The sequence below is a fragment of the Dipteris shenzhenensis genome, chromosome 21 (genome assembly GCF_047967505.1).
Source record: "Dipteris shenzhenensis isolate YYH24624 ecotype China chromosome 21, Dip_SZ_1.0, whole genome shotgun sequence".
NCBI classification, from domain to species: domain Eukaryota; kingdom Viridiplantae; phylum Streptophyta; class Polypodiopsida; order Gleicheniales; family Dipteridaceae; genus Dipteris; species Dipteris shenzhenensis.
Window position 1 is genome coordinate 6793615 of NC_141616.1, and position 21602 is coordinate 6815216.

General features: G+C 44.3%; 1 protein-coding gene across 1 annotated transcript in view; it reads right to left on the bottom strand.

Annotated features, from left to right (window-relative positions):
• Positions 1-21602, bottom strand: part of FAAH (fatty acid amide hydrolase) — a 222569-nt gene that overhangs the window by 129835 nt on the left and 71132 nt on the right. Inside the window, exon 4 of the mRNA XM_087392616.1 lies at positions 14418-14478. Coding sequence (XP_087248742.1) covers positions 14418-14478 — 61 coding nt within the window. The remainder of the gene's footprint in view (positions 1-14417; positions 14479-21602) is intronic.

A 21602-nucleotide genomic window follows, 5' to 3' on the forward strand; every position in this document is an offset into this window, starting at 1 on the left:
TGGACTTTATTGTAGGTCTGCCTACGACACAAGGTGGATATGATCCTATCCTTGTGGTAGTTGATCGTCTTACCAAGATGGCTCACTTCATTCCAACTAGAGAGTCTGTTAGTGCCCTGCAAGTGGCGGATTTGTTTATTAAACATATACTCGTTTGCATGGATTACCCAAATCCATAGTGTTAGACAGGGATGTCAAATTTACTAGTCATTTTTGCACTGCACTGTTTAAGACACTAAGGACTGAGTTGGGAATAAGTAGTGGGGATCATCCAGAAACGGATGGTCAGATGAAAAGAATCAACCAAATTTTAGAGGATATGCTTAGAGCATATGTGTCATTGAGGCAACATACATGGGACAAGTGGTTGCCACTGTTAAAATTTGCCTACAATGATAGAAAACATTCCTCTACAAGGTTCAGTCCGTTGAGCTGAACTATGGTTATAGACCTGGCAAATCCAACTACAGCTGGAGTACCTTAGAAAGTGCCTAGTGCCGTGAACTTTGTGGTTCAGGTGCGGAAGATGCTAGCCCTTGCAAGAGCTAACATCCGCCAAGCTATGGATAGAGCTAAGGCGTATGTGGATGAAAACCAATCCGTTAGAGAATTTAAGGAAGGAGAAAAAGTTTTTCTTAGAGTTCCTTCACACTGTAAGTCTTTGATTGTAGGAGAGTGTGCTAAGTTATCACCCTGATATTGTGGGCCGTGGTTAATTCTAAAAAGAATAGGCAAGGTAGCCTATAAATTAAAATTACCACAGGGTTGTAAGGTGCACCTAGTGTTTCATGTTTCTCGTTTAAAGAAATTTTTGCATGTAGGTGACTTACTAAACGAGGGTGTTGTTTTGTTTCAGGAGATAGAGGATAATGCAGGACGCAAACCAACAAGAATCCTGGACCGAGGAACAATGCAAGTACGCAAGCGGTAAGATGCCCACGGTGTTGGTTGCATGGCATGGTTTACCTCTATCAGAAGCTACCTGGGAATCCATATACCAGTTACGGAGAGTGTTCCCAAACTTTATCATCGAGGATGCTGATGCCTAAAGAGGGAAGGAACGTTACGCTCAAGTTGAGGCAACATGACCTCCGAAGGGTCAATCCACATTTTCCTTTAAAGGATCAATGTTTGTATTAGATTTCTTTGGGCTTCACGTAAATAATCAAAAAGGAATCAAGGTCAAGGTCCTTGGTGAGGGTGACATGGCACAAGACTAGGTGGATCAAAGGCTAAGGGGTCTAAATGCATTAAATGTGCCAAGGGGCAAATGATTTCAATGATATTCCAAGAGAGGGGTAAATGATGCATTGAGGAGATGCCCTCAAATGTAGACATGTGGCAAGCTAGATCCATCTAGGGAATTGGGGCTTGGTGGAATCTGCAAGCTGAAGCCCTCACGTAGTTGGCGGTTCTGTCAGTTTGCTACCACCGAGGTTGGTTGGGAGGAAATTTTGTGTGCCTGCCCCGTGATAGATTGTTAAATTGATGCTGTGAAGTGAGTGAAAGATAGAGGGCGTGATAAAACTCCACTTTTTCTCACGTATACACATAGCATATCTTTCAACTTTTGATTGACATGTTCCGTTAGACCATCTAACGATGGATTATCAAACATGTTCATATTCAGCTAAATTTTCAGCAACTCTCCAAAAGTAACTATTAAACTTGCTATCCCTGTCATCACTAACAATATCATCTCATAGCCCGTATAATTTGAAAACACATTCGACAGATGGCCTTGCCAACTCAAGGATTTTCATATTTTTCCTAATTGGAATGAAATAAAGCCGTCTTGGTCAATCTATCAATATTCTCACAGAAAGTCATGAATTTGAAAACACATACGACAAACAGCCTTGCCAACTCAAGGATTTTCATATTTTTCCTAATTGGAATGAAATAAGCCACCTTGGTCAATTTATCAACTATTACCCACAGTCTCACACAAAGTCATGAATTCTGTGTGTTCTAGGTACATCAACAATGAAATCCATAGAAACACTTTCCCACTTGCTAAATGGTATTTCTAGTGGATAAGCAACCACCTAATGTAAGACGCTACACTTTATGTACTTAGCACTTCCAGCATTTAACGACATAATATTGGGCATCCTTACTCATACTAGGCTAGAAGAACTATCGCTTCAAAAGGGCATAAGTCTTTTGAATTCTCGGATGTCCCATATCCACATTAAGATTACACTATTTAAAAAGTTGGCACCTAGTGTCTTTATGGAATACCAACTATAGGTGCTTCACCAACATAGGCGATACAATCTCTTCATGGAAATTACTAACTTATAGTAGTTATTTAATGTCGACCATCGGTCTTGAAACTATATAACAATTATCATTAGCATATTTTATCTACATACGGCCTCTTGCTTTAAAAACTTTTCAAATTTTGAATAAAAGTGATCAAGTTCACATTTATACTTCAAGGACTACATGAGCTCATTATGAAATTGAGTAAATAGACATTTGGCTCAATGCCCCTATTATGGCATCGTACTAACCTTTACGATATCTTAACTTTATAATCAAACTCTTGCATCCAATCTTAACTCATGCTGATTTTACAATCACTTGATGTTACCTTTTCTTTTTTCTCTTTTTTTTGGGAAGGAAACGAATTTCTTTTTAGTGGAACCAAAATACCTGATACACGATTTCATTTACCCGTTGGAGGTCAACATCTCCTGATGTCACCTTAGTGAGAGAGGGCTAGTGCTTGTGGGTGTGCCCACCCAAAGTGAGGCTAGGGTAGGTGGAGAGAGGGTCGATGTTGTGAGTGTGCCCGCCCTCCGTGAGGGTAGAGTAGGGTAGAGATGTTCCTCCAAGCTCTCATGGAGGTGCCTATGTGGTGTGCCTGTGTGGCCACCTGTAGGGCAGCACATATGCAGCAGTTGAGCAACCCCAGGAGCCTATGTGTAGGCAGAGGTGGGCCGACTGTTGGTCGGCCACCTAGGCACTGCTGTAGGCATGGACGCGGGCTAGGAGGCCAGCTTCTATGGCTGTGTGTGCAGCCCCTTTAGGGTGTGGAGGAGAGAAGGCCAGTGCGCTCTCTCAGTGGCCTACCAGTCGGCCCTACGGGGCTTGTGTTCAGCCCTCATATAGGGGGAGGTGAGCAGGGGTGCAGCCCTGATATAGGGCCTTGTGGAGCCCCACTTGTAGGGCAGGGGGTCCGCCCCCTAGGAGCCCATTTGTAGGGCTGTGTGCCCAGCCCTTAGGTGCTGCAGTCAGCTCACCTACCAGCAGGGGTCAGCCCTAGCCTACCAGCCAGCTAGGGAGGGGCTGGGGGCCATTTATAGGCCCCTCCTCAGCCCTCATTTGTCATGTCTTTGAGTAGGTGTGTGGAGCAGTCCTTCCACTCTCAGGGTGCAGCAGTTGAGCACCTCTTGTACACCTCTCAGGGTGCAGCAGTTGGGGAAGCTTTCTAGAGGGACGGTCCCCCTCACCTCTCACTGACACCCAGATCTGGCATAATTATGCACGCACACTATATGACATCCCAAATCAGCCAGTCCCAGAGCTCTCACATATACCACGCCCCACTTCCTGCACCCTCTTCACTAAGTGGGGAGTGAAGGATACCGTAATGAAACTTCATAATGGCCGAGCGAATGATCATGAGGGGCTATGCACTAAGTTCATTGCATACGGGATTAATCTCCTAGCCCCGATCTTAGCAAAGCTCTTTAATGAAGCGGTTTGCTTGGGGTTTCCACGCACCTGGACCATTAACACTATCTCACCCATCCACAAGGCAAGGGATCCCATGAGCCTAGAGAAATACATAACCATTATGATTGGACATGTCATGTCCAAGATTTATGCATCAGTGCTTGATTCCGAGGTCACAATCGATTCGCAGAGTGTCGAGGACTTAGAGGAGCAAGACAGGCTGGATTTTGCCGGGATCATGGGACCATGGATCACATTCTTATACTCAGATGTATCATCGAGGAGGCGAGGGCACAGAAGCAGAGGGTTTACTGTTGCTTTGTGGACTTCCCGCAAAGCATTTGATATGGTCCTGAGAGCCCGCCTCCTCCGGTGCCTACAGGGTTTGGGTTATGGCCAAGAGATCATTTGGGCTGTCATGGCACTTTACGAGAGAGTCTCAAACAGAGTCCAGGCAGGGTGGGGGTGGACAGACGAGATCATGAGCACTATTGGGGTCAAACAAGGGTGTCCTTTATCACCTACCCTGTTTGGCCTCTACATTGACAAACTCGAGACAGTGATGCAGACACAGAGGGGGGGAGGGGTGGATGCTCTGTTGCTGATGACACTCTGATCCATGTATGCAGATGACATGGCACTTTTGTCTCCCTCAGCAGAGGGGCTCCAGAGACACCTTGACACACTACACTCCTTTTGTGAGTCTCATGATTTGAAGGTCAACCTCAGTAAAACCAAGGTTATGGTCTTCAATACATCTCGAGCCATCATGCACCAGGAGCAGTTCACGCTTGATGGGTCACTTGTTGAGATAGTTTCATCATACATGTATCCGAGGGTTGTCTTCTCCGGACACATCTTCACTATGAGACCCACGATGCAGGCCCGCCTGGGTAGGGGATACGCTTCACTGGCCAAACGAGAGAGACTATGCTTCCACTCACACTTTTAGGATCCACGGACCAAGGGGTTGCTTTTTGACTTCTTGGTCTGCCCAACGGGGATGTATGGGAGCCCTTGTTGGGGGCTAGACTTGTCGGATACAGAGTGGGCTCGTGTGGAGTGGCTACAGGTTTTCATGCTATCGTGGATGATTCGCGGTAAGCCGTTGGTTCCTCACCAAATCATTCAAGGTGAGTTTGGGTCATCCCCATTACAGCTAGATGCTGCATTTCAGGTCATCACGTATTTGCACTGAGTCAGAGAGTAAGGGGGTTACACTTCTGGGCGCAGCAGACTACCTTGGCTAGCTTTGTCCTCCTCTATAACACTTTCAGCAGGGGGGGACCAAAGATGCTGGTATGCACGCATTGAGAGGTGGTTTGAGCGAGTAGGACTCCAATGGATGGACTCCCTCCCTTCCAGTACAGTATGGATGCTCCGTTTTCTCCCCTCCTGTCACACGAGGTCAACCAGGTAATCTGTGAGGATCTGTTGCAACTACACACATTCCGGACCTGGTTGGGACGTAACGAGCTCCCAATGCAGCTCAGCTTCTACAGAGATCACTGCTTGCACATCACAGAGGAGGGTTTCATCGACCCACCAGGATATACACAGATCCACCTATCCCACTCATTGAGGATCTCTATTGGGCAGTTCCGGGTCTCTTCACATAGACTTTGTATTGAGAGCAGCAGAGCAGAGGGCATACCCAAGGAGAGCCGCATATGCACATTATGTGACATGCAGGAGGTTGACACGGAGGAGCACTTCATCTTTAAGTGCCCTGTTTACTATGAGATCCGAGGGCGTTTCTATTGCCTCTTCAAAGATAGTTTTGGGGCTTTGTCCCGATTCCTCTCCTACCCAAGCCAAAGATGTTTGGCGGGCTTCATCCATGAAGTAGTCAAGCACCGCGAGAGGATACTTCAATCACGGAGACAGAAGCATACTTATTCCTTAGCAGATCCTTCTCAGAGCTCTAGAGTCCTTTTTGCCATATCACATGGACATCCACGAGACGAGGCTTCGACGTGATCGCGACCCAGAGCCAGTGACCCGACAGCTCAGACAGATGGTTGATGGGCAAATCACACCTGACATCCCCTCTCTGTTCAGAGTTGGAGCCCGATCGACAGGGGTTACTGTGGCCCTTGAAGGGGACTGAAGGGGGAAGCAGAGTAAGAGGGAGAGAGTGTGAGAGAGAGAAGACTCAAGTGTGCGGGTGTGAAGTGATGAGCCACACCACAAACTCATTAGTTTTATTAGGATTAGGTTTTACCCTATGACTGTCTTAAGACAGTCATAGATGGCTTATCTTTAATAAAGGGGTGGCAATGTGCCTTTACCCCAACAACCTCCCACCTAAAGGCCAATGTGCCTAAAGGGGAGAAAAGAATAAAAAATTACAGTAATATACAGTTACTTACTGTATACAAGACCATAAAATAAGAATAGTCTCATCCTAATCCCATGATGTGGCGGCAATGTGCAAACCGCTCTGTAGGCAAGCTCTTAGTGAGCAAATCTGCAGGATTATCATCAGTATGCACCTTCACAAGCTCAAGTCGCTTGTCTTCCAGTACCTCCCTCATGAAATGATATTTCACATCTATGTGCTTGGTCTTCTGATGAAAGACCGGATTCTTTGCCAACATGATAGCACTCTGACTATCACAATGCAAAACTGGCATATCTCCTGTAATGCCCAAGTCTCCCACCAGCCGAGTAAGCCATATTGCTTCCTTGCAAGCCTCAGTGGCTGCAACATATTCAGCTTCAGCAGTTGACAGTGCAATGCATTTCTGCAACCGAGACACCCATGATATAGCACCTCCTGCAAATGTGAAAATATAACCGGTAGTAGACTTCCGGTTATCTGCATTCCCTGCATAGTCTGAATCTGTAAAACCATGCACCAATGCATCCTGCCTACCATAGCATATGCACAAGTCTTTGGTACCCTTGAGATACCTCAAAACACCTTTCACTGCTTCCCAGTGCCGCTTGCCTGGATTTGCCATATACCTGCTGATGACTCCCACCGCAAAAGCAATATCCGGACGAGTGGCAACCATGGCATACATCAAAGATCCAACTGCAGATGCATACGGAACCTTGGCCATTTCAGCCTTATCATCATCTGATCTGGGGCTGTCCTTACTGCTGAGTTTTAAATGTGGAGGCAACGGGGTACTAATAGACTTCCCCCCCTCCATTTTAAAGCGCTGCAGTACTTTGTCAATGTACTCCTTCTGTGACAGAAACAAAAGTCCCTTGGACCTGTCACGAGTAATCCGCATGCCAAGAATATGATTTGCATCACCCAAGTCTTTCATGTCAAAAGACTTATGCAGTTGTTTCTTCAAAGCACTAATCTCATGCTGAGATTTACTGGCAATAAGCATGTCATCCACATATAGAATGAGTAGCATCAAACTGCCATCCTTTGCCCGTTTGGTGTACAAGCAATGATCGGTCTCACACCTATGATACCCTTGGGACTGCATGAAGGCATCAAACTTCTTGTACCATTCTCTTGGCGCCTGCTTGAGTCCATACAAGCTCCTCTTGAGCTTACACACAAGCTGCTCTTTCCCTTTAACAGCATATCCCTCTGGCTGACTCATATAGATCTCATCATGGAGATCTCCGTGAAGAAAAGCTGTCTTCACATCCATCTGACATAAATCCATGTCGTCATGAGCAACAAGAGCTAACACTGCTCTCAAAGTAGTCATCTTGACTACAGGGGAAAAGATCTCATCAAAGTCAATGCCCTTCTCCTGCTTAAATCCCTTGGCAACCAATCTGGCCTTATACCTCGGTAAAGCATTTGAATCCACTTTGACTTTGTAAACCCACTTGCATGGCAAAACCTTTCTGCCTGCAGGTAGCTGCACCAAGTCCCATGTATCATTTTGAAGTAGGGAGTCCATTTCTGACTGCATGGCTTTCTCCCACTTCTTTTTCTCTGTTCTTCCCATAGCTTCCTTGAAGCTGGAAGGCTCACCACAATCTGTCAGCATGATAAAATCAGCCACATTATTGGCTCCTGGAACAAACCTGGCAGGAGGCCGTTGTACACGGGTGCTCCTCCTAACAAAATGTTCCGGATTAGGCTGCTGTCCAGCCTGTTCGTCATGCATGACGGGTGGCTGTACCACCATATTTGGCTGTTCTACAGCCCCATCTGCTGGCATATCCAGTGGTGCATCATTGGCAAAATTATCTGGCTGATTTTCAGCCTGTATACCCTCTTCAACAGGGTTATCTGCAGCAGCCTGCTGCTGCATATAAATGGGCATTCTTTGCTGTCCAACATCATCATAAATAACCCTCCTGTATTCCACAGGTTGCACGGGTTCCTTGTGTACACTATCCTCTTTAAAGATGACATCATTGCTGCGTATAATCTTCCGTTTAACGGGATCCCATAACCTGTACCCCATTTCACCTTCGTCACCATAACCCATGAAGATGCATCTGATAGACTTTGCATCCAGTTTGGTGCGCAGTTCTTTGCGTACATGAGCAAAGCACTCGCAGCCAAATACACGTAAGTGCTTATATGAAGGTGGCTTGCCAGACCACACCTCCTCTGGCACTTTCAACTCCAAAGCCTTGTTTGGCGACCTGTTAATAATGTGAACTGCTGTTTGCACGGCTTCTGCCCAAAAGCCATGGGGTAATGCAGCATAAGACAACATACATCGAACCTTCTCCTGAATAGTTCGATTCATCCGCTCACTTGCACCATTTTGAGATGCATTATGAGGGGCTGTGAGTTCCTGTTTGATGCCCTTAGCTTCGCAAAACTGCACAAAAGCATGTGACACATACTCACCCCCATTATCGGATCTGAGGCATTTCAGCCTGCGACCTGTCCGATTCTCAACCTGAGCGACAAACTTCTTGAAAGCATCTAAGGCATCGCCCTTATGCTTCAAGAAATAGACCCACACTTTGCGTGTGGCATCATCAATGAAAGTAATAAAATATTTTGCACCCCCTAGTGATAACTGTGGCATCTCACACAAATCAGTGTGCACTAGATCAAGTGGTGCTCTATTCTGGGGAGTTCTCCTCTTATGAGGAGTCACAGAATGCTTGCCAAATATACAATGATCACAAGTAGGCAAATCTGAAAAAGAAAGAGACGGCAGATAACCCAAACGTGACAGTTCTTGCATTCCTTTAACAGACATGTGTCCCAACCGGCTATGCCACAATGAAACCTTTGGCAGCTCGGTTATGGCAACAACATGATTACCCACACTGGAAACATAAAGAGGGTACAAGGTATCACTCTTAAAACCCTCAGCCACTACAGCCTGGCCATCAGTAATCACCCATTTGGAATCCCCAAATGTGGTGTGGTAACCACTGTCATCCAATAAGCCAGTGCTAATCAGATTTTTCTTGATTTGCGGCACATGGCGAACACCATCAAGCATAAATATGCGTCCATCAGGGAATACTATCTGTATACTGCCAATCCCTGCAATCTGACATGCATAGTTGTTCCCAAGATGAACAACTCCATAGGTACCTGTGTAGGAAGTAAACCACTCCCTATGAGGAGTAACATGAAAAGAAGCACCTGAGTCCAAGAGCCAGGTGTGCATGTCATGGCCATCAATAACCAAAGCATGTGCTATTACAGCAGAAGAGCATAAAACATCATGTATGTCACTGTCACTGTCCTCTGCTGCAACATTCACTGCATCCAAGTCATCTGCCTTGGCCTTGCCTTTGCCTTTGCTTCCATTGCCTGCATCCTTTGTTTCAGCCTTCTTGGCTTTCTGATCCCGTATGAACTTGAAGCACTTAGACTTCACATGTCCCTTCTTGCCACAATAAAAGCATTCAATATCCTTTTTGCCACGGGACTGACAGCGGGATTTGGACTTACTAGCAGATCTCCCCTTCTGCTAAGTCCTGCCTCTATCATGTACCTGCAAGGCATTTGAAGACTTGCTGCTCGCATTATTCTTCCTGCTCATCTCCTCCATAAGGAGAGAGCTCTCTACATCAGCATACATAAGAGTGACATTCGAATTTGACAGGGTGGTCTTGAAAGTGTCCCAACTCTCAGGGAGGGTACACAACAAGAAAGTAGCCTTTAACTCCTCATCAAGGTTCAATCCCTGTGCAATCAGCTGTGTAAAGAAGGCATTGAACTCACTCAAGTGTGAGGTCATAGCTGTACCTTCCTTCATGCGAAGATCAACCAGCTTCTTCAACCAATAAACCTTACTGGCTGAGCTCTTTTGGGCATACAATTCTTCTAGCCTTTGCCATAGACCATAAGAGGTCTTTTCAGCCTGAACATTGAACACAAGAGTGTCAGAAATAGTGAGCATGATAGCTGCCCTTGCGGACAAATCAAGCTCTTCCCAGTCATCAGCTGCCATGTCAGATGGCTTGACACCCTTCACCCTTATGGGCTTAGAAATCTTCTTTAACAGAAGTACATTCAAGCACTGTTCTGCCCATAATGCATAATTGTGTGCTCCTTCCAGTTTCTTTATGTTCAGAATTGAAGATTCACTTCCCCCTGATGCCATATCAGATAAGGAAAGTACCTGACTCCCTGGAAGTAAAAAAAGACTGAATAAAAATTCTGATTTCTCAGAAAAAACCTGCTCTATCAAGAGCCAGGAGCACTCACAATAGTGCTGTTTTTTACTGTCAGGAAAATCTGCAGCAAAACAGTAAATGTCCCTGCAAATACTGTACCTTCTGACACACTGTACCGTGCTCAAATAGGCATAAACAGTAATTTCAGAATGCTGCAGCTGCTCCACAAGTGCTTTAACAGTGCATCATCAGCTGACAAAACACAAACACTGCTGTAAACACTGCTGTACTGATCACTTCTTCCACCTCAGATGAGGTATTGCACTGAGTTAATATGCATAAACCACTTGGCAAACACCCAAAAAAAAAAAAAAAAAGACACTTCAGCCTGTCACAAAACCTGCAACAGAAAATGGGATAAATCCCAAGCAATCACCCTTCTGCCAAGGGGATAAAATGCATCTGAAGATCTCTGTCGGTAACCCAAGTGCTATCAAACAAAATCTGGGCAAAAGCCCCTTGATCTGACACCTGAACCAAGTGAAGAACACCTCAACACTGAGGTAGCATGCAATATGAAAATCTCTCTGACAAAATCATCCAACAGTGTAATGCATATACTGCCCTGTGTAGAAATGACATACACAGATCCCAACGTACAAACACTCAATGAGGAACCTTTTGAGCACTTTCAACGATGGACAGTTAGGGACCGAGTAAACTCGATGCGCCCTGGCCAAGCGTGGCTCAACTGAGGTTCTCTGAGTGTTGCACAAGAAATGTGACCTGCAAGAAAATGTCACCTCCACACTGCGGAAATCGAGGCAAATGTGTGCTCTCTGGCACCACACTACCTCAAGGCATACAAAGCATCAACTGCCGGGCAAAAGCCCTATGATCTGCTCACCCAAAAACTGAGATTCAAGCCCAGTAAAAGCATAAAAGTCCTCTGCAAAATCAAGGCATTTCCTTCACGAAAACAGATAACTGTGCAATCAACCACACACTGTGGTTCTCTTCACCTCAAGCACGAGGTAAATGAAGGTACTGGCTGTACTTTCAAGAAAACACAGTTTTGAGAACTGAAGGATGATCCTGAGTGAAGAGCAGAGAGCTCTTTCTCCTTCTTTTTCTTCCCAAAAAAAAATTCTGCCTGCTGTACTTCCTGTACCTGCGCACGTGTGCAGAATCCCAGAAGAGAAAAAAAAAATTTCGACGGTCTCCCTGATGCAGCTCCCTGTACCTGCGCAGTGTAGATCCGTACGGATGTACGGCTCCTGTACGGAGTCCATACGGCAGGTACGGATGTCCGTACCTGAGCGCGCGCTGCGCGCTCTGGCTCTCTGTGCGGCCTAGTGCTGTGCACTGGCTGCCCCTGCGCAGGATAGCAGCTAGCAGCTGCTGCTGTAGCGCTAGCTGCGTGAGCAGCTGCGCTGCTCGTGCCCTGCTCTACGCCCGCGCCCGCGCCCGCGCTCGCGCCCTAATCTGTGCCCGTGCCCGCGCTGCGATGCCTTCGCTGCCTGCAGATCTGCGACGCCCGTCCGTACGGATGTACGGACGACGTACGTCCGTACGACGCTGTCACCCGCTGACCCGCACCCGCGCCCGCACGCTGGCCCGTTGGCCCTTGCAGAGGCTAGGTAGAGGTCGAAAGGGGGGGGGTAGGCAAGGGTAGAGGGAGAAGAGGCTCTGATACCAGTTGAAGGGGACAGAAGGGGGAAGAAGAGTAAGAGGGAGAGAGTGTGAGAGAGAGAAGACTCAAGTGTGCGGGTGTGAAGTGATGAGCCACACCACAAACTCATTAGTTTTATTAGGATTAGGTTTTACCCTATGACTGTCTTAAGACAGTCATAGATGTCTTATCTTTAATAAAGGGGTAGCAATGTGCCTTTACCCCAACAGCCCTTGTTAGACGCAAAGCTATGATAAGGAGACCTCACAGAGCCACACCAGTGAGCAGCCGGTAGCACTCTATCGCCAATTTCATGCCTCCATTGCCTCATCCACTATGATTTCTTGATGGCGATGATGATGATGATGATCTTGGCATCCTTGAGCAGAAGAAGGCCGAGTCCTTGTTTCAGCTCTAGAACCATGTCGATCGATGCAAGGACAAGGTCATTTATTTTCCTTAACTATACTCCTCATGTGATTAATCACGTGAAGCACATGACTGTGGAGCACTTGGCATCCTTGTATAATCGAACCTCTCCCATGAAGAGGGTTTCCCTCGAAGTCCAGATGCCATTGTTGGATCCCAAGAAGTCGTCATCGATGCGAGAGCAAATCAACAGATTACAGGAATCTTTGAAGGAGAAACATGATCTAACTTGTTGTCCTTAATGGTCCCTCTTGTAATCCAGGATGCAAAGTTCTTAAAAGGTCCATCTCTTCAAAAAAGTATAAAAAAGAGCTTCTAGAAACCCATGCTTCAAAGCCATTCCACTATGATATAAATGAGACCCCTTTAACATTATGTAGGGTTATGAAAACTTCATGGACAAAAGCACGTAACATTTTTTCAAGTCTAAATATGATTGTATCAAACCAATTAACTAGGAGGCTAAGTTCAAATCCTCTTTTAAGAGACTACACCTTACTAGCCGCAATCTATGGGACCTAAGCCAAAATTGCATCTCGATATATCTGGATGTTTTACTGACGTGGTGTGGTAATGCATCGTGCACTAACAGGGTCCTCCTTTTCAAGTATGTCAACCATGCGATTATTCTTCCGATTGCATAAGGCCCATTGTGGCCTGCCTCAGTTTTGGTTTAAAGCTGGTCTGAACCATGCCTTGAGCTGCATGCACCAGAATGCCAGGATGGAGCCATATGCCTGATCCTTATATTATATTTGCTGTGTTGGGGGAAAGGTTTTGCACATGTGAACCCCAGGAGTATCTAAGCAGTAATATGACTTCAGGCTGCTGCAGTTCAGAAGTTCAGATCTGTGTCTTTGCAACCTCTTTTTTTGTTGGAAGCAGCCCAGCTCCTTGGAAGGATTTCTCTTTGCAGGCACCATTACATTGAGGCATATTGATCCCTATGAAAGGGTTGCTGCGAGGTTGAGATGACATATTTGGGACACTAGCATGGGGCACAGAAGCATGGACAGTAAAAAAATGGCAGTTTTGTGAGCTAGGCAAGTATGTTAAGGGTGTATTAAAAAAAGTTCATATGCTGGACATCAAATTGATTTCTACACCCATGGAGCCAGGACTGAAATCGGAGGACTATTTGGATCGGCCAACTGTTGGTACCGCTCTCTACTAGAAGCTAGTGGGGAGCTTGATATATCTCATGACTACTAGGCCAGACTGTTCATATGCTGCTGTCAGCTGTGTCAGTTAGTTTGCCAAACAGATATATTTCATATATGTTCACATGATTAGCTTCTGTGTTGTAAGATCGTTAGATGATAGAGAGAGAGCAAGGTGCAAAGAGTCGATAGAGTCTTAGCCGTCATGTCAATCTTGAGTAAAAAAGAAAAGAAAGAGTACAAAGTACTTGTACCTAGACCTAGGACTAAGTGTCCTAGGTGTCACATAGGACTAAGTGTCCTATGTGGCCTAAAAGGCACCAAAACTATAAGTGCCTATATTTATGTCTACAAGGCACACGCCATGGCCTATAGGGCATCACTAGAACCACCAAAAGATGGCCTACACGTGTAACAATGTCACACAAACCTATGCCCTTGGCAAGCCCAAGAAGTTGGTAATATATTCGAAATATTCATGTGAATCAAATCCTTTTTCATATTTTCTTAACAGACAGTTACTCTTGAAAAACAATAGCGACTCTCATGCTGAGACAAAGAAATTATTATTTTCAAGGAGTGGAATCGTTGCATCTTGTTCCAGTCCATTGACCAATGTAGAGGTCGCATTTCACCCATGTTCCCTATTACAGCTCAACATCAAGACACACCGTTGTTGGTTCTCCCATTGTGTTGTGTGCTACCTCCCCACAAGATGCATGTATTGGCTCATAAGAAATGATATTTGAGCTTCTCATGCCTTAACTTTTGTTTCGGGGACATACTACATTTAATTTCCTTTTGAAACATAAAGACATTAACTTCACATTTACAATATATTTATACTCATGAAACACTAGCGCTAGGCCAATGCTGGTAACACATTGCAAATTGACTACTTTACAATCTTGCAATCATGAAATAGAGAAATAGCACATAATTACCTTGTGGTGAAAATTGAGGTATAAACATTGGTGCATCCGGAATATTTGTATAAGACAGCTTCTGCAATAATAAATAAATATGCCTTCGTAAGACCCAAATATATCCAACCGTACAAATTCAGATTTTTGATGTTCTAAAGTCCAAATTTCTAAATAAAAATGACTAGTTGTAGCCAACATTAAAAGGAACTCTAATAAAAGCCTACTTTCAGATTTGCAAGCACCTTTGGATGATAAGATTCACTACCCCTTTGCATTCCATAACATCTACAGTTATCTAGAAACAATACACACCAAAGAGATTCGCTACACCAACTAAAGTGACAAAAAATAAGCCAAGCTAGTGATCCCCAAGTGATGTAACAAGTGCCTCTTCTCGTCATGTCAACAATGCAATGCTTTGCCAGCCTGGGCTCCTCTGCATGTCCAAATGCAAGGCTGAACCGAATCCAAAACTATGAGGCACCTTGGGCTCCTAGAGTTGACTAGCAGTCCATTGCGCTAGAATTGCTAGAAAAACATGGAAGTTTGTCTCTTCCAATAGGAATTTCCAAAGTTAACTCTAAAAGGTCAAATTGATGTCAAAAGACTCCCAATGTGCTCTTCTTGTGGAAACCTCAAGTAAGCTCTAGATATCACTACGCCTAGCATTCATGGCTATGTAGTCAAAATATGAGAGTGTCCTATACGGAGTTGTTGTATCTATACTCTCCCATTGAACCAAGGAAGGTGCTAGAGTGAGCATCCACTATAGAGCCAAAGGCGCAGAGTGAAAGGGGCTGGCTAGCAGCTCGCATCAACCATCTCTGCCTTACAAATCCACTTCCAGCGTATGCAGCAAGATCCTCAAGTGGTTGATACCTCATGCAGCTTAGGGCTGGTCCTATAACTTGGCAAAAAATTGAGGATGTGGTGGCACAAGAAAGTACAGCAGTGCAAAAAGCTAGGACAGTTCCTTGTTGGATGTTGTGTACTCTCCAGGAGAGCAAGCTCTCTGCACCTCTTCCTAGCCGCACACGTAGTGACACTGGACATGCTGAGGATGCCCACTATCATGACTGAGCTTGGGCCAGTAATTTGCTTGACATGGATGAACCTGATTGTTTTGATGACGCACATGATAATGTGCATTGGATGCAAGCTATGCAAGCACAAATAGACTCCATCTAGAAAAACCACACTTTTGAGTTGAAAGACCTACATGTGGGCAAGAAAGCAATTGGTACAAAGTGGGTATATAATCAAATGCAGATCAGATGGTTCTATAGATAGGTATAAATCCTGTCTTGTTGCAAAGGGCTATGCACAAAAGAAGGGCATAGATTATGATGATACCCTTACTCCCACTTCTCGTATGACTACCATTAGGTATGTTGTTGCCATGGCTACATTTCATAGATGGACTATCTATCAATTGACATAAGGTGTGTGACCTCCTGTAGGAGGTTTATGTGTCTCAAACCATTGGTTTTGTGGTACGAGGCAAGGAAGACAAGGCTTGCATGTTAAAGAAGGCCTTGTATATCAAGTGCTAATGACACATGGTTACAAGAATGGAAAGTGGTAGGCATGGCTGCTAGGATGGAGCTGTTCCAGGAGGTGGAGGGTGTAGGCTAAGCAGTAAAAGCTACCAGATTTTTGGGATTAGGATTTATTTTGGGGGGGAATTAGCACAGTATTTTTCCTCTTCAACTCTTTTGTGGCCACCTTAAGATGCTGCCAGAGGTATTGTGAAGGACAATGGAGACGCATCACAAGTCTATTTGGCATATTCTCAATACTATGCTGCAACCTTTTCAGCTTGCCCCCGCTTGTTTACTACTATTCCTTTGTTGGATTGGAAGTATGATCAGGCACTCCGGTTACACCCCTTTCACATTTGCACATCTCTCTACTAAGAAACCTTATCATCTCTTGCTTCCACAGCAAAGGATCCATCTCATGGTAATCTTTTTACACGTCTCTTGCTTGGTGGAAGGCTGGCCTTCGACGCAACCAGGGTAGCAAGCTTCCTCTCAAACAGCGGGTTTTCTTGTGGTGTTGTTTGGTAGGGGCTTTACCAGTTCTTTATTGGTTGCCCGGCAGATTTTTCCCTCGGACTGCCCTACATGTTGCATCTCTGAGCGAGGCCATGCTACATCTTTTCTAGACCTGTCCTACTGATTGTGATTGTCTTTCCAAGCTATGAACACATCTTCATGCTCGTTTTCCTCAGATTACTTTTGGTTATTTGTTCGATATGCCTTTAGGCGAGAATCGATCTCTCTGGGATGCACATTCTCTAGAGACCTTTTGGCTCAGTTAGAAGTCTTTTACTACTGCTTTTAGTTCTAAGCAGTAGCTGTCTCGTTCTAATGAATATTGCTTCTTACCCAAAAAAATGTGCGTGTACGTGTGTGTGTGTGTGTGTGTGTGTGTGTAAGTGAGCAATGCAAACTCACTGCATAGATCATGATGTATATTTGTCCGACACCAAGATTTTCTTTTGATATTATCTTTCAGTTTACCAGTTTTCTGGGATAGCTATCTTGTAATATAAAGCATTCAAAGTTCTCACCAAGAAAAAAAAGTGTGTGTACTCTATGAAAAGATAGAGATCGTAGAGTCTTTGGTGATCCTGTATTTTCCACTTTCTCTTTTTTTAGGCACTCTTTCCAGCAATCTCTCTTTGATTGTCTGCAAACTCATGATATAGAGCATGATGTATACTTGTCATATAGTGAGATTTTCTATTCATGTAATTTGGAATATGTTGTTTTTCGAGATACCTAAACTGTAATATAAAGTATCAAAAGTTTCATCCCAAAAAAAAAAAAACAGTCTGTGTGGAATCTGGCTCGAAAAGATGCTGTAAAAGAAGTTAAAAGTCATGAGTTTCTAGATGTCAATAAGGCAATCATTTTATAATTGCCTCAGTGCTCGTTAGATATATTCCTCTATCTACTTGTTTTATATTGAAATCTTCTGATGTTTTGTAATGACATGTCCTTTCTTTGGGAACTGCTTCTTGTAACATAAACAAATATGGATTTCACAACCAAAAAAGTGTGTGTGTGTGTGTTGCGTTTGGTGAATCTCTGGAAGGAATTACAGCCCACACTCCCGGGCTATACCTTTCAACACAATGCTCAATCTTCCTATCAGGCACGCTTGCATAGATGGTATCAGGTTGATCCGCAGCATTGTGATGCCTTTACTTGTCAACTTTGGGTTGATCATGCCCTCACGTATTCTAATCATGCTCCTCTTTGGTTGAGGCTCTCCATGCATGACTTTCCGGAGGACAGATTGCCTTGCAAAAGGCTTATGTTGGTGAATAACATTTAAAGCTATGGTTTCTGATGCCATTCAGCCTCTCTCTTCTTAGATGCTCTTTGATCTGATTATGCGTGGCAAGCTTTTGTTGCTTGAATGCAAGCTGTGATTCCGAACTATGGTAAATCATTTATGCGAGCCACACGGGAGACTGTTGTGCATGCTACACTCGCTTGTCAGAGTCTGACTAAGCTCAGTCACCTTCGGCCTTTGTCTTCTGATCAAGCCAAATTTTGTCTCCAATCAAATGATCGAAGAAAGCTTGCTAAATGGGAAACCCGATCTCGACAAAGAGCTTTTTTGGATAAAGGCTCCTCTTCGAAGCAATTTCTCAAAAGTTTGCATTACAAACGACAGGCTACAAACATTTGTCGGGCCCGGATGCGTCATGGTTCTTGGTCATCATCTCGCCCTGAACTTGCTGATTTTTGTGTGCGGCACTTCTCTTCCCATTTTGGGCATGTGGACTTTCCTTCTCCTGAGATTTTTTCTGCACATTTGCTTCTTTTATAGCATGTCCATCCAATTCTTTCTCAAGCTCAGGCCTTGGAGCTCGAACTCCCCTTCACTGAACGGGAATTGTCAGATGCAGTTAAATCATGTGGTAGATGGAAATCTCCAAGATGGGATGGCCTCACTGTTGAATTCTTTCTTGCTTTTCGGGATAGCCTCAAATCCCCTCTCCTGCAAACGGCTAATTCAGCTTGGGAAAATCAGCAAATGCCCCTGTCATGGAAAAACGGACTTGTAAAGCTTTCCTAAGAAGCAAATTTCTGAATTTATCACTGATTGCAGACCAATCACGCTTATGCCAATCATTTACAAGGTCATAGCTAAAATGCTTGTTGACCATATCAAAGGCTATCTGCATGATGGGCTGCATCCTTCTCAATATGGCTTCGTTCCTCGTATGCACATCATGGACAATATTGCCAATGCTTATGTTGGGATTAAATATGCCAAGTACACACAACAGGATGTTTTACTCTTATAGATTGACATTGCCAAAGCCTTTGACACAGTTCAATGGGAGTTCATCTCGCAAACAATGCGATCCTTGGGCTTTGGAATAAAAATGCAGCAGGTTATTTATTGGCTCGACACGATAGCAATGCTGCTTGTATTCTTTCTAGAGACATCTCGGAAGAATGGACTCTTCGTAGTTCGGTTCGTCAAGGCTGTCCCCTTAGTGCCTTACTGTATGCTATTGCTACTCATCCTATGCTGCAATACATTGATCATCTAGTGGCTACAGATTCTCTCCATGGTTTGGAACTGGATGAAAATCGCAGCATGATTGCTCAGGCTTATGCTAATGATTCTTTCTTTACTCCAAGGAATACTCCACTTGATCTTTCGGCTTTGATGCAAGCTCTTTCAGTTTATGATTTGGCAGCTGGCCTTCATGTTAACTTTCAAAAGTCAAGGCTTCTCCCATTGCATCTTCAAGACTGGCACAGTCTCTTATGGCTAGGGGAGATCATCCCACCCACTCAGTTGGTTCGTCACCTTGGTTATCCTTTGGGCTGGGGACTTACTCATCAACAGCAAATTGATTGGGTTCTAGTCAAGCTCTGAAATAAACTTGAATATTGGAAATTGGCAACCTGGCCTTTACATGTTCGCCTCCAAATAGTGCATGCAGTCCATACTTATTGCATATATTCAATTCTATTTGCCTATGATCATGTTCACCAAGGCAGATCTTGATTCCTTTATGTCTGTCATTATGGAGATCTTTTGGCATTCTAAACATGGCAGAAAAAGTCTCAGACTGCTTTCCGTGCATCGAATCTGTTCCCCTAAGATGCATGGTGGTTTGAGTATCACTAACATCCAGGTGCACATCCTTGCTCACAGGGTGAGAATGTTGCTGCAATTTCTGAAAGGTGATCAGCCCTGGGCTCTCATGATTGAATCACTGCTCACACATATCAATACTCCTGCTTTTGGTCATTGGCAACCCACTCAGTGGGATTTCTTGTTTGGGTGCATTGATGGCATTTTGCATGGCTGCCCTATGGTCTTCAAATTGCTTCTTGACTGGAAGCATATTCTGTCTCACCTGGAATGGCATGGTCGACAGTCCCTGATGGGTAATTCTTTGCGAGTTGAAAGCATTCACTGGTCAAAAGTTTTTCAGCCTCTGCTTGCTTTACAGGAGCCTTGCCGTTCTTACTTTATTTCTTTTAAAGGGATCAATACTGTTGCTAATGTTATTCATGATGATGGCTCTATGCTTCCCTTTTCTCTGGCAGCCATACAGTATGGTTTGGGTTCTCATTATCGTACTTTGTGGCAGCAAATCACTTGTATGCTTTCACCTTTAGTCCCAATTCCCCCTTTGGAACTCCAAGATCGATTAGAGGATTGGACTCTCATTTCCCTTGGGTCCTCCTCTTGTCCTTTGAGGCTATCTCAAATTACTGTGCCTGCATTATACAAAATCCTTTGGCCTCAACCCTGGGTTTTAGAAAAGGGTAATTCTATTCGGCGATTGAATCGGCTAGCTAAGTGGTGGAGGAAAAGACTGCGGGAACTTTGGGCATACAAGGTTCCACTTCGGAGCAACAGGTTTTTTTATGGCGAGTGCTTCTAGGAATTTTTTCATCTGGACAGTTGCTGGCCAGTAGGGTCATTGCTCCTACTTTATGTCATCAATGTCTGACTTCTTAGGAGACCGTGCCTCATTTATTTTGGCATTGCCCGTCTTCTCGACAGTTTTTGGATTCTCTTCGACAACGGCTACGAGCGAGATTCCCAACTCTTCTCTTTGGTGGGAAATGTTTTTGGCTTTTTGGCTTTCATCCACCACAGCGACTGGAGTTTCATCTTTTCTTTGTTTGAACTCGCTATTCGGCACTTTGGACTTTATGGACAGACCGCAATTGTAAAGTCTTTAGTGATCCCAATTTTTCTTTGTTTGCTTTCTTTAAGTGTTCTCTGCAGCAATCTTTCTTTGATTGCTTGCAGACTCGCCAAATAGATCATGATGTATATCTGGCTTATACTGAGATCTTCACTTGATGTATTTTCTAGCACCTCTTTTCTGAGGTGACTATTCTTGTAATATAATCAACCAAAGTTTTCACCCAAAAAAAAAAGTGTGTGTGTGTGTGTGTGACTTTCGGTCCCAAAGACCCGCGAGGCCTCCCACAAGCATTAATACATGTTTCTCTGTGTGTGTGTGTGTGTACATGCGCTTAGTGTGAGTGTGTGTGCGTGTGAGAGATCCCGTGCTAGCCCTCGTGCTCCCACGCTGCAGCTGCTTGTTTTTCCCTCAATTTGATGCCCTCGAGGTTCCATTTGACGCCTGTTTTGTGTTCGTATGCTCTGTCAGAAAATTCAAAAAAAAAATCTTCATACTATTAAAAATCTGCACGATTTTGTCAGTACAGTTTTGTCTGTACAATCCGGGAAATCCGCACAGTTTTGTTGTCTGGAAAAAAAATAAAATTTAAAAAAAAAAAAAAATATATATATATATATATATATATATATATATATCGTACTGTCAAAAATCCATACGTCCGTACAGCCAAGAAAAATCCGTACAATTTTGTACCTGCTATGCTTTCCTCCTTGTAAAGCGCTGTTGCTTCCAAGCCTTTTCCTTAACTCGAATGGCGGATTATTCCTATGAGAAAACCTTTCACAAAGACAAGTCGGTTTTCAACAAGAAACAAAAATAGGTGATGGATTCATATGATTCCCTTCATGACTCTGCTGAGGCTCAGCTTGTTTATGAGGTTATGCATGAAGGGTTTGAAGACACCCGCAAAGGTTAGAAAGATCCACTTCCCACCACTGGCATTATGGTGGAAGTGGATGATATATTTGATCCAGTTAAGGAGTATGCAAAGCATGCCA